Source organism: Numenius arquata, chromosome 1, assembly GCF_964106895.1.
Source record: "Numenius arquata chromosome 1, bNumArq3.hap1.1, whole genome shotgun sequence".
In the NCBI taxonomy this organism is placed as follows: domain Eukaryota; kingdom Metazoa; phylum Chordata; class Aves; order Charadriiformes; family Scolopacidae; genus Numenius; species Numenius arquata.
The window spans coordinates 75,360,526-75,374,055 of NC_133576.1; the positions used below are offsets into that span (position 1 = coordinate 75,360,526).

At 45.0% G+C, this 13,530-nt stretch overlaps 1 protein-coding gene across 1 annotated transcript; it reads right to left on the minus strand.

Moving 5' to 3' along the window:
* F10 (coagulation factor X) lies at positions 1 to 13,019 on the minus strand. Its single transcript, XM_074147522.1, has 8 exons — positions 12,807 to 13,019; positions 10,123 to 10,283; positions 8,423 to 8,447; positions 5,519 to 5,632; positions 4,157 to 4,297; positions 3,108 to 3,358; positions 2,180 to 2,297; positions 1 to 1,370 (listed from the first exon to the last, which is right to left on the minus strand). The coding sequence occupies exons 1-8, from the start codon at positions 12,874 to 12,876 to the stop codon at positions 823 to 825; spliced, it is 1,428 nt and encodes a 475-aa protein (XP_074003623.1). The 5' UTR covers positions 12,877 to 13,019; the 3' UTR covers positions 1 to 822.
* Positions 13,020 to 13,530: the final 511 nt, after the last annotated feature.

Here is a 13,530-nt window from a genome sequence, read left to right on the forward strand (position 1 = left end):
AAAGAACAAAAAAGAAATAATATTTTATTTCAAATGCTGGTGTACATCAATATTGCACCTTACAGAAGAAACATCTGGAACAAGTACACATGGGAGGAGCTTTCTGATCCTCAGCCACATACAATCCAGAACTTGATACAGAAGACAGTGAATATGCACTTTTTTTTTTTTCTGATGAGCAGAACAGAAGTGTTCAAATTAAACTGAAGTGCAACCTGTATAAAGCAAACCCCCATTTTAATTAGCTGCTGTGACCTAAGCAGGCAATTTTGTTGAATATGTGGTTATTTAGCATCACATGTTGAATACTTACTTGTGTCCCAGCATTTACCAAGCAAGCTTCCCGGCTCCCTTAATCTTCTAAATACACCTGCAGGTAGAAGCTGAACAGCTCTGGTAATAACAAACTCCCTACTGAGCCAGTTGGCTGCAATAGGAGGATTAACTGAAGTCCTGTCCTTCTCCCTCTCATCATGATTAGTGCAGGCTCCTATTATCTCCAGAAGCCTCTGGCGGAAGCACTTGGGCAAACAGACAGGAACCAAAATGGCAATAAAAAAATAACCAAACAAGCAAACAGAAGACCCCACTGAGCAGCCATCTTGTTTGGGGAAAGCCCCTCACTGTGCAAATTCAAAACACCAGCAGCAGACCGCATATACTTGCTTAAAGCCAGGAATAAAACAAAAAGAAGCAGTACCATAGCTTTAAGGAAGCAGCTCTCAAAACAAGTTTAGCAGAGGTGGCTAAAAAAAACCGAAGAAAGTTTCCATTAGAGAAACTGCACCTTATTAGCTAAGAGAAGGATCAAGAGCCATACCACTAAAACTTTTGTCTCATGACTGCTTTTACCCAGCGTAAGAACCTGGACAGTTTGGTATAGACACCATATTTCCCTTTCCTTGCACATCCTTCTCCCCAGCTAACAATTCCAGTAACAAAATAAGTATCCTTATATCTGGTTACGTGGGGACCTCCACTGTCTCCTTGACAAGCATCTTTTTGCTCTGTTTCATAACCAGCACAGAACATGTTTTCTGTTATTGCAAAGTTAGTGGATTGCTTGCAAGTGTTCCTATCAACATAGGGGACTTCAAGCACTTTCAGTTTTTTGGATAGTCGTCCACCTTCAAATTCTCGCCCGAAGCCACTAACCATCCCAGATCTTTGGTTCATCAGAACTTCATTAGCAAAGTCTGCTTCAGGGAGGCACGCTGCGATAACGTACTCAGAAAACGTTATAGGTTCCTTCAGCTTTATTAAGGCTATGTCGTTATCATAAGTCTCAGCAATGTATTTAGAGTGAACAAGTATTTTGTCCACGGTATGCATCGTTTCAGACTGTTCTTTCTTTTCTCTGTCCACTTCACCTGTACAAGATTATTAAAAGGATTGTTAATATGGACATAGTATAAGAAATTAAGAACAACCTTGATATAGGAGGAGAGTAGTACACCCATTCCTAACACTTTGCCCAAGCCTTTATACCATCCAGGTGAACTGTAAGAATGTACTGCAACATTTATTAGCAGCACCTGGATCAGTTTCAGTTCTGAGCTTTTGTTTACGGAGATTTTTGTACCAGTTTACAGAAAGGCATGAACCGATTCAGCCAAACTGATGCAACTTTGGGTGGAAGCTCTTACAGGAGCTTGAGCCTGGCTTGTATCAGGGAAGAGAAACTGGTCTGCGTCAAGACAAAAACAGTGCAAATATAAAGTTCTGTTGATCTAGTATCATGCCTGAGTAGTGAAGCAGTCATAATTTGAGTTCGTTTCTTCTTCCTCTAGACCATGGGTCATAGCTCTCCTCAGTGTTCCTGCAGAAACACATCTGTATGCTTCAGATGTGCCAGGAATGACAAGCTTTCTGAAGCATCACTCTGATGAACACAATGCTAGCCAACACTTCTAGAACATTTGTTCTTAATCACTTCCAACCAGCTGGCAAAGAAGAAAGGGATGCACCATTATCACCTCCCACACCAGCTGTCCCTGTTATTACAAAGCAGGATTCCCACAATAACAATAAATTAGAAAAAGGAAAGCAAACCAAAAAAAAGTAACAAACCGTGACAAATAAAGTATTATGAGTACATCTCACATGAGATTTAAAGCACAGAGGATTAGTCTGCAACACGTGCTCAAACATCACAGGAGTAAAATAAATAACCACTTACCTACAACAACTTTGATTTCTTTAGATTGGTTGATGCAATGAGCTGCAGTAAGTATAAAATAATCACTAACAATAGTTGCACCGCAAAACTCTTCCCCTTCCTCGTTTAATAGAACAGCCTGAAAAAGGAAAAAAAGGAAAGTGCAGAATCAAGAAGAGCAATTTAACTTCAATGAGCTATGAATAGGTAATTGATTTCTCAACACTCTACATATATGCTTATTACTACCACACGTACTACTCTGTGGGTGTCTCCTAATATTGCACACACATACGTGTATGCTATAGATTGGCACATACTGCTACAGAGTCTCAATTGTCTCTAGGTGATGAAGATGTTTGGCTTCCGTGTCACCTCACTCACAGGGCTTAGTAATGTCTTTCAGGAACAAGACACTGGCTGACTGAGCAAGGAGAGTGCAGCCCCCAAATCATCTCATTCCTTGGACTTACCACCCCAAAGACTCCTATCCATGTTGTGTTCCCATTTGACCTCCTCCCTCTTAGTGTCCTGAATACAGAAACTCATTTTGGCTAGTCCAAACTCAAGAGAAAAACTTAGATATGAAACTGTATTTGTGAAGCAAATGCATGCTTTATCTGACATGCTCTCAGGTGTACTACCTAAATGGACAGACAACTGGACTATAACCTGCAAAACCAACGCTAGTAGGCCACCACGACCCAAAAGCCCTCTCCGGTGACAGGTTAAGGAACACCATTAAAAATCGCACAAAGCTTTTCATTTTGACATTTTAAGGCTGCACTTTGCAGAATAGCACATCTAAGTGCCTGGGTTCACACAATTCAGCTACCGCCAGTGTACTACATGGGTAGCATTCAGAAGGCAACCAGATTAAATGGACAGTTGCACACTTTCCCTCAGAAACAGGTTCTGCTTATGTGCAGAGCACAAACATCAGACTTACCTGCCATGGACATTCGCCAAGACGACACTCATCACCACCTACTATCCTGGTATTGACATACGGAGTCTTGCTACTTGTTTCACGGCCAGGAAGGACGGTTGGGCTTTCTGTGGTAGTAACAATGTCCTCCTCCAAACTTGTTTCATTTGTGGGAGGGCCATCTTGATCACTAGTGACATTGCCATTATCAGCAGGTAAAATTGTCGACCTTTTTTTCCTTTTCACAACAACTTTTCCACAAGGATACTTTACTGTAAAGACAAGAATGTTAACTTAGAGACTGACACAAACAAGGAAACTCCTTGATGAAAGCATCTGAATGTTAACTTAGAGACTTAGAGATGGACACAAACAAGGAAACTCCTTGACAACACCATCTTACAATAAATCCGTTAATGCAGCTGGCCTGTTTTCAAAACACTAGCAAAACCTTGGCAGATGCAACAAAGGAAGAAGATGAGAGAGTCCTAAAACTTGTCCATAGGTTAGTCTCTGGACAGTGTTTTCAAGGTATTTAAAATTTAAAACATCATCTTTAATTGTTTACATTCCTGTATTAATGTACTTGCTCTTACTAAAACCATCTTAATTAGGAGACTGAGTGGAGTATTTTATTTTAGGAATAATAGGGCCCATGACAGCAATTTATTACGAGTTATAAAGGATATAAAAACTGATATAATGAGTATATGTCTGACTTATTCCTCCCCACAGGTTAACTGAAATCTAAAGTAGAAAAGTTTTTGGGAGCTGCTATTTTAGATGGAGTGTAGGTTTAAGCAAATGAGATACAGCAATCACTTCTCTCCTGTCAACAGCAGAGTTTACTCAGGTAATTCTGTGAGAGGCACCTTGCAAAGCGTTCCAAATCAGCTAGATTTTGATAAGTCCATCACATCACCTCACACATGGAAGGCTTTGGAAATATAAATCAGTTGGCCTCAGTGTTAAACCTATGTTGTGTAGAACACTGATGGTTCAAAAGACATTCTTTAAGTGCGAAGCAGCCCTCACCACCATTGCTATTAGTTTATGACATGACTTCGTACCTGTTGAAGCACAGCGTTTGCCATCCTCTGCTAGAACATATCCTTTTGCACAGGAACACAAAACATCCTTCTGTGCACCTTTTTTGATGCTGCAGAACTGCTCACAGTCACCATTGTTTATTTTGCAGTACTTTGGTATGACTACAAAAGAGAGAAGTTTGGAGAAAAACTGTAAATAAACACTGACTTCACAGATCTTGAAGTTCACCAAATTAAACTGCACTCTTTAAACAGGATCTGTATCTCCACCTGTAAAACACCTGAAGCACATCTTAGTAACAACATGAGTGGCTAACATTAGCTTATGCCTTACAAAGCAGTCACATCCACTGCACGAAACATGCTTGCCAAGCCCAAGTGGGCCCAGGGGCCATGTCATGGTGACCTTAAAAAAGAAGAGACAAAATGACAGTGGAATAATGGATAAAACACCGAGAGTGAAGTCCTGATATTGGGAAATCCTCGCACGATTCCTCCCTCCTGCCTTAGAAAACCTCAACTCCTCATCACTCCCCTCAGTCCCGTGTCTGAACTTAAGTTCCACATCTCTTACTCTGGGCTGACCACTCTTACATTTGGGCTACCGATACACGCTTGAATCATAGAATCATAGGATGGTTAGACCTTAAAGGTTATCTAGTTCCAAGCTCCCTGTCATGGCCAGACACTCCTCCCACTAGACCAGGTTGCTCAAAGCCCCATCCAGCCTGGTCTTGAACACTTCCAGGGATGCGGCATTCACACCTGTATATCATATACATAGCTGTATGTCACAGAGATGAGACTCAGGAAGGATTTACATGCAAAAAATGATTCCTTGCAAGGCTGAAAAAGTCTGCATTGTCTACTGAAATCTGCTTTCTTTGGTTCTTCGCTGCTGTGAGCTGAGAAGGGAGGCTGTACTTCTGTACTTGGGTAAAGGCTCTTTGGTATCAGTTATAAGAATCATATGCTTCTTAGTCTTATCATCACGTTTTGGGGATTCAAGCTCACACGAAGAGGCACTACCATAATTAAGAGTGCTTTCTTTGGAGTAAGTGTAACATTGGAGCATTCAGAGTTGGATGGGGCTCTGAACAACCTAATCTAGTTGAAGATGTCCCTGCTCATTGCAGGGGGGTTGGACTAGATGACCTCTAAAGGTCCCCTCCAACCCAAACGATTCTATGATTCTAACACCATGCAGCTGTAGAGCCACTAGGGCTTTGTGTTTCTGGCACTGTCCTCCAACTCATTGTTGACTGCCATCCTATTCTATGTATTTTCCCAAGAGGCAAATAATGCCTGTTAAGAAAGCATTAACTCTCTATGTTTCAAATCCCTGCGAAATTCACTGCCATAGTTTCTAAAGCAGAAACATACCAAATTCACAGTTCTTGCCTTGATAACCATCCAAGCATGAGCAAGTGTAGGAACCAATTCCATCTTTACATTGTCCACCGTAGTGACAAGGATTTGAGCTGCACTGGTTCCCATCTACAAAAAACAAACAAAAAACCCAATTATTGTAAGAGCACAAGCATTTTTCAGTGAACTCTGAAAGAGCGATACTTTAATAAGCAATCTTTCATCTTTCCTTTTAAAATGTACATCCTGTGAGTTGCCACATTCCAGATGGAACAAGGAGTATAAATGCAATCACCAATGATTCATATACATATCCTCAGTTTTGCAATCTGTTTTTGGTGGCTACTGTATGACAGCGCATATGCAAGCCTTTTCTTGTAGGAAGATAAAGTAATACTTCATGGTCAGAGTATATACATCATTTACAGTGAAGGCTGTAAAAGCAGACAGGACACTTCCACGTTGCAACTGCTGTGTGAAGATATTAACCTTTTGGCCTCTTGCATTTCCCTACAGTTTCCACATAATAATGACAAAACTTTTATTTGTTTAAAGGTCATCTCATCCCTTGTGCATGTCTTTTGCCTGCAGGGCAGTTCATTTAAAGAAAAAGACATCAAAACAGACAGCATATTAATCAGAAGATTAAACAAACAAAAATGCTTTAAAAGCCTGGTTAAATCCATGTGTGCAGGCCCAATTCCTGTTTTGTGCTGCTTACAGTATCAAAATTGTCCCGCTGTATCCATTGAGATACTTGAAGCTTGAGCTTCAAAAAAATCAGCTCTTATCTCACGCTCCCCACATCTACGCTGAGATCTCCCACATTTGAAAGGTAGTTCTCCAGCCTTCCTTCCTTTCCACGACCTGGGCACAACTGGCTGACCCGACTCCAGGGCCCAAGCCACACGTGTGTATAGCACAAACTCAGCTACAGGTAGGACAGTGAGGCTGCGCTGCGTTTGGAGACACGTTCCACGTAGCAGCCCTTTCTCCCACCCCCACAAAGGTATCTCACTCCTGCATGGATGCTCGCTGCCACGCTCTCACCCATCTAGTGACCTGCTGTAACAAATGCATTCCCCCACCGCATGACCTTGCTGGGCTCTTCTGCACTGTTTGATGAGAAAAGCAGGATATCCAGAGAAGTGGCACTTGCTTAATAATAATAATTTTTTCATATTTCCCAGCACCGGCCTCCAATATGCCGAACATCCTGGCCTGGCTCCCACAGCCAAGGTGGCAGCCAGAACAACTCTTGTTTTCTTTATGTATGCTTTAGATACATGGTCTTCAAATTTTTGTATTTTGCCACCTGCTCTGCTCCTGTTTGGAGCAGCTGGAAGAAGGGTAGTGCCCACAGAGGAGGCAAGATGTAAGAAGCTGCTCATCCTAAGGATCCAGCTCACCACCTGCATGGTGGCTCTGGCCTGTGACCTCATCTGCTGCAGCTTTATCTGCCACAGGGAACATCTGCTGGGCTTTGCGTACTGCCCCCACACCTCAACGTCCCTTCTGTCCCCACGCTGGCCAAAACCAACAGCACCCCAAATGCCCTGTCTTTGTGGTCTGCCACAGAGGCACTGCAGGCCGATGTCCATCCTCAACAGAGGGAAGGCGAGAGCACCATTTACAGAAAGACAGACAGACTCAAGGCCTGCAGTACAGCTCCTGGTTTCTGCCTCCTCTGCAGTGCCAGAGCACTCCGTTCTGTAGTGGTCTTAGCTAAGCAGCATCCTACTGTTAGAAACCATACTTGTTTTTCCCTCTACTGTAGCTGTCGCTGTGGTAATGAGTTTTATATCAATATTGCACAAAAGCATTGCAGAATCCCCTACTAAAAAAGGAAGCAAGAATGAATTGTTCTAGCAACAAGGCTGAGGGTAGCTGTGGTTTTCAATACTTCTGAACACCAATAAAGCATTCGTGGACTGTGGTTTAAAATGTATGGAATTGGCATTTCCGCTAAGAGCACTGGCACTGATGTTCTGCTGCTTGTATTCTCATGAGAAAATGGTTTGAAATTTTCCACTCCTGTTCACTGAAACACTGACTGGCTTTGCTTGAAATTTCAGCCTGCAGGTTGCAGAGTTCATCCCCCACTAAGAGGATTGTGAAAGTCTGCATCTTCTGTGTGGCAACTGTCTTCAATTTTCTGCAGACTCTAAAAGACAAAGCTGAGCTGTCTTTGATCAACATTTTTGAGGTAATCCTACCACGCAAGCTGGACACATACTTTCAAGGAGAACACATTACCAAACACTAATACGTTAAAAATCTGTCCCTGCATAGTAATTACGAACAATGGAACCCTAATAAACACAACTCAGACCTTTAGAAAAAAACAGAAGAGACTGATGGGTAGTATCTGCTAATCTACTGGCGTATCTTCATGTTCTGTAGAAAACACATCCCACAAAACGCTCTATAATACAGGAATCAACAACACTCTGGCATGGAAGGTGACGCCAAACTGGCAAGTGACAGCTTAATAACTTTGTGTTGGCCATGGCATTTAAGGGCCATCCTTGTCTATGACTCTTTACATCTTAAATGCCTCCAACCGGCGCTGGCCTTCTGGAGGACAACTGACCATTGCTGTCCCATTGAGTCCCACACCCAATTTCTGCTTCTCACTGTCCTTTGTATGCAAAGGGCCACTACTCTTTTTTTGAGAGGAAAAAGATCATCCCAGCAACTGAAAGCAGCTGAACCTTGCCTTCAAATGAAGCGACTGGGTTCAAGCAACAGCAAGGCAGGAAATCAGATTCCTTCTTCAAAGAAAACACAAAGTGAGGGTGTCCCACGGTGGAACGAGAGGAAGCAAGGGAGCAGGAAGTGGTTACTTAAGAGGTGCATCCTTTTTAGCCCTGCAATAAGGAAGCTTAATTCTCTAAACAAACACAGAGTGTTTCTTACCAACGTAGACGTTCCAGAATTCCTCCTACAGGTAGGTGTGGGAAAAGGGGAATAAAAGGAGACAAAAAGAGTTAGATGAGAATTACTGAATTCTTCAGAAGAATATTAGAGCTTTCATACAGAGGATACTTCCAGCTAACAATTGTTAAAACAAATATTTGAGTTACAGGCACATCCTGTGCCTTGCAGCCTGCTATTACTATTTAAGAAACTAAAACCATATGATCCATCTATGGTGCACAGCTCTACAGAAACAAGTCTCATGCATTTTTCAGAAATATCTAAAACTCTGTAGAAATTTTCCAATGTGACTCACTCAGCATAAGGCATTTGATTTCTTGCATAACTGTATCCTTCCATCAGTTTTGACCGAATTTTCTTACATTCGTGTAATGCCAAGTTCTCAGTCTCCATCCCCCCCTGTACACTCATCAATAAGGACCTCAGAAATCCTGAGATTTTAAAATATTTTGTCCAATTTGTGTGCTTCTTCCCCTCTGCACTGAGGACTTCAGGTATGCTGTCTGTCCAAGACAGTCCTTTTCAATGACTTTTGATCACCAGGCAGAACAGGCTGTGCTGGTTCTGCTATAGATCAATCAACCTTTATGCTCTCAAGTACACTGGCAATGCACCCATGACTCCCCACCCAGGTCATCTCAAGGCCACTCCAAGAATCAAAACCACAAAATGGTAGAGATTGGAAGGGACCTCTAGAGACCATTAGTCCAACGCCCCTGCCAAAGCAGGTTCACCTACAGCAGGTTGCCCAGAGAAGGAGACTTCACAATCTCCCTGGGCAGCCTGTTCCAGTGCTCTGGCACCCTTGTTCTGGCCATCAAGTAATGCTAAAGTGAAACTAATCTGGCCTTAACTCCACTTTCAGGGATGTTCTTAACAGCCACATAGCTACAGTCGATGTTCCCCATTCCCCTCCACCATCAAGTTACTTCAAGTTTTCAAACATCACCGTTTCTACTGACCCCAATTGCCCCACCTCTTTAACTCTCCGTTGAGCTTGGGAACAGATCATCTTTCTGTCTAAAGTTAAGCAGCCATCACAGTAGGGAAGATGACACAAGAGTCATGCATACAAAATTCATCAGGGTAAGGAAGGTGACACAAGAGTTACACATACAAACTTAATTCCATGTGGGCAATTTAACATTAAGGCATAAAACAGCTGTCCACAGTATACATTCTGTCAATTCAGACAGTGAAAAAGAGAGCCACAAAATGATAAGCACTGCAAAGCTGCTTGAGATAAGTTCAGCAAAATTCTCCCATGAAGTTCCTTACCAGCATTTGCCTTCTCAACCTTCCCGTGGACTCTCTACCTAGGAACTCTTGAACATAGTCATGACGCTCAGCTATGCCAACCCAGACACCGTGAACATCTTTCTAACACGGGTAGTATCAAATCATCTAAAGGTCAAATATGTCACAATGGCAATTAAACAGATCAGAACAGGTGAAAGAATGGAGGCTTTAACATGGGCTGGCCTTGCAAGAGCTAAATTAAGACTGTCATTGTATGTTTATGCCTTAGCAATTCCAACCACAGCCAAAACCACTATTTATTCTTTGCGTTAAATGACTGAAAGCAACTTGTATGTTCTGATGCCCAGCTCAAAAGACCTTAATACTATTTCATAAACCTGAAATATATAGATCTATGTTTCATATTAGTTCATCCTTACAGTTTTCTCCTGGTCTTCAAAGGCTTCTCTTGCTTCTTCTTTTGAGCAGCGCTCCTCATTGCATTCTCTTTCAATATTCCCTTGCCTCATTTCCTCGAAAAGAGAGTTAGCACGTTTTGATCTTTCCAAGAACTTGTCGGCATTTTCTTTCTTGATGAATACTAGACAACAGAGAAAATGATACAGGTGGCAGGTAACATTTGGTAGTGGTGAAGAGTCATTAGAAATAAGTGGAAAGAAAACCAAAGGAGACTCTCACCACTCTACCCATAAGCAACGTCAACCCTCACACAGGCTAATATATCTCAGGATCTCTCAGAGCAGTCTGAGAATCAGTGACTCCAGGACAAACCGTAGGCACCAAGATTTTTCTCCTACTGTTTTTAGTCTTGAAAATAAAACATGCAGGCTGCTGCTGCAGGATTATATTTCTGTCGCTCCTGCTGAAGACTCTGGTCTTAATCAGAATGACTTTCCCTGAAGGCCAGGGATACTGCTTTCCTTGATTTGGTTTTAAAGCTGACAACCAGGCAACACCACCACCTACTCCAGGTACTTGTGGTGCAGAAACTAAATGCCACATGAACTCAAGATGCCGTAACTTGTCTATTGACAGATGGGAAAAGCTGTTTCACGGTCCAGCCCATGTATGAGTTCTACTGCCCTTCACGACCCCAAATCTCACTGCACTGCCCTGGGGTCTTCCTTCCCTCTTAACAACACTTCCCAATTGCGTGTAGTAATCATAGAATCCTAGAACCATAGAATGGTTTGGGTTGGAAGGGACCTTGAAGATCATCTTGTTCCAAACCCCCTGCCATGAGCAGGGACACCTCCCACTAGACCAGGTTGCTCAAATCCCCATCCAGCCTTACTGGTATGTGTGCAGGTAGAGCTAAGGCAGCTGCGTTTTAAGATTTAACAAAGAGCAGAAGTAAACGAACATCAGCGTTAGCAGGGAATACAGCCTGAGCTCAGTTTGCTGGGTTGTTTTATTTTTTAAAAGGTTGGTGTCACAGAGGCATGCGACCTTCTCCCTTCAAGTTCAAGATGCAGGTACCTGTTGATTTAAACTGAAGGATCAGAGGCATTAAACCCAGCTCAGCCACTTGGCTGCATGAACAATAGCATTACTCTCCAGTGGCATGTGCACACATTACCAGATAGGAAACACAGGAACACCACAAAATTAAATAAATTGCCAACTATCCTGTGAAAAGCATACACTCTAGGACTAAAGTTTGTAGAGTCTGGAAGCTGGCATTTAATTCTGTTCTGAACAGCTGGAATTTAAAGGGAAAATAAACTTCCCTATCGCAGACTGGAGTGTGGAAGACAGTGCCGCAGATGGGCCTTCAAGGCCAATGGCTCACGCTCAGTGGGCAGCTTCCACGCACCTTCTGGCACATTCTTCATGCAGCTCAATTGAGCAATGAATAAACTAGATGATTAGTAATCATAAACCTTAATATCCTCTAAGCAAACACAGAGGGGACTTACTCTGCTTTCGCTGAAATGGGTGGATCAGCAAAAGGGAGCCAAATTCTGCTAGTGATATTTATATTAATCGATCCCACAGAGCCCACAAGCACTTTGGAGCCCTGCTTATCCTGAAAAGGCCCCTTGCAAGGAAGGCTTACAGAAGTGCTTGTAACTTGTAGCTCAGCAACTGTTAGTTCATTCACCCGCTATCTTATTTGCCCTTAAATCCCTCTCTGCAGTGACAGGAAAGTGACAGGACACAGCCGGTGGGGTTATCGCCTCTATATTCCTTTGCCTCCGTATCACCCGGGCAAGAGGATGTTTTTGTAAGCTTGAACTAGCCGATCAGTCTTCTGAGGCTGGTCGTTCCCTTCCCAAGCTTTCCTTCATGCTTTCCTCTTTGGAGACCTCAAGGAGAAACAGGCATTGGTCAACTGAAGCAGGATGTTCCAGAAACGTGTAGAGGACCTCAATTCAAAGCCCAAGCGGGCTGACTCACTGAAGGAAGAGTTAATGACTTTAGAAAAGCCACTTGCTGGTGCTGCTCTGGACTTTGCTGCTGACCTGAGCGGCACAGAGGACAGTGGGACGTCTTGCCCCTCCACGGCCCCTCCATGGCCAAGTGCACCCAACCGAGCCTCGGCCAGGCTGCCTCTCACGGAGGTGTGAGCACCTCAGGCTGTGGGGCCAGTTGTCTTCCCGGTGCAAATAGCGGTAAGGGCCAGCAGTCCCGTCTTCCAAGGGGCGGGACAGATCGGGGGGATGGGGAAGGGACACAGCCCGGGAAAGGTGGTGGGGAGGGGCAGTGGGACACGGCGCCTCCGTGGCTCGGACACTTCCAGGTGCCCTCTGGCAGCTCCCTGCCGCCGAGGCAGGGTGCGCGGGGGGCGGCACCGGTGCAGAGAAACCCTCGGCCGCTTTGAAGACCGAGCCCCCAGGGAAGGCGAGCTTTGGGGTGCCCGCTCCCGTCCGCCGGCCGCTTCCTAACGCCCGCGGCTCCCCGCGCAGGCAGGGTCCGGCAAAGCCCCTTCCCTCGGCGGGGACCGGAGGGGCTGTGTCCACCTCACCCACCGCGGGGTCCGAGACCCCGGCCCGCCGCGGCGACCCGCCACCGCCTCACGCCTTCCCCCGGCATCTCCCCCCAAAGGCTGTGAGGAGGGGGACCCTCGCCCCCTAAAAAATACACAAAGGTGCCGCCTTACCGCCTTCTTCAGCCCGCAGCTCGCCCGCCAGCGCCGCGCAGATCAGGAGGAGCAGCAGCCGGCCGGCCATAGCGCCGCGGAACCCCCGCTGCTGCCGCGCCGCCGACGGGACGGGACGGGACGGACGGGACGGGATCCGAAGCCTTCACCCCCCCGGGCGGGGAGAGACTGAAGAGGCGTCGCTTCACCCTGCCCAGATACAGCGGAAGCACCGGCGAAAGGGGAAAGCCGCCGCGGGATGTCTCAGCCCAAGGAAGGCGGGGGGGGGGGGAGATGATGAGCCTCCTCTTCTTTCTTGTGGTTTTTTTTTAACCCAAGGAAGCCGGCTTTTTTTTTTTTTTTAACATTGTGCCTCTTATTTGCGGAGGAAGGGAAGTTATCCAACACTTTCCATAAGCAAAGCCCGGCGCTGGCAGGTGTGGGGCCGAGCAGGGGCAAAGCCAGGCTGCCAACCCCAAAATCCATGCCGCCCTCGGCAGCTCCCACCTGTCTCTCCCACATCCCAACGCTATCACCTGCTGGCTCCCCACTTTCCACGCCCGCAGCCCAGCAGCCTTGGCCTGCCAGGAGCTGGCTGCCATCTCCCCCTTTTTTGGAAGGGTTTCCCTCAGTTATGCCCACTGAGGTCTCTGCATGCTTGTGGAGGCCATGTCTTTGGTGCTTCCAGAGCCTGCTGTTGGGTTACCTTCATCTTCTTGGCTTGTTTAAGAAGGCAGTTATATTG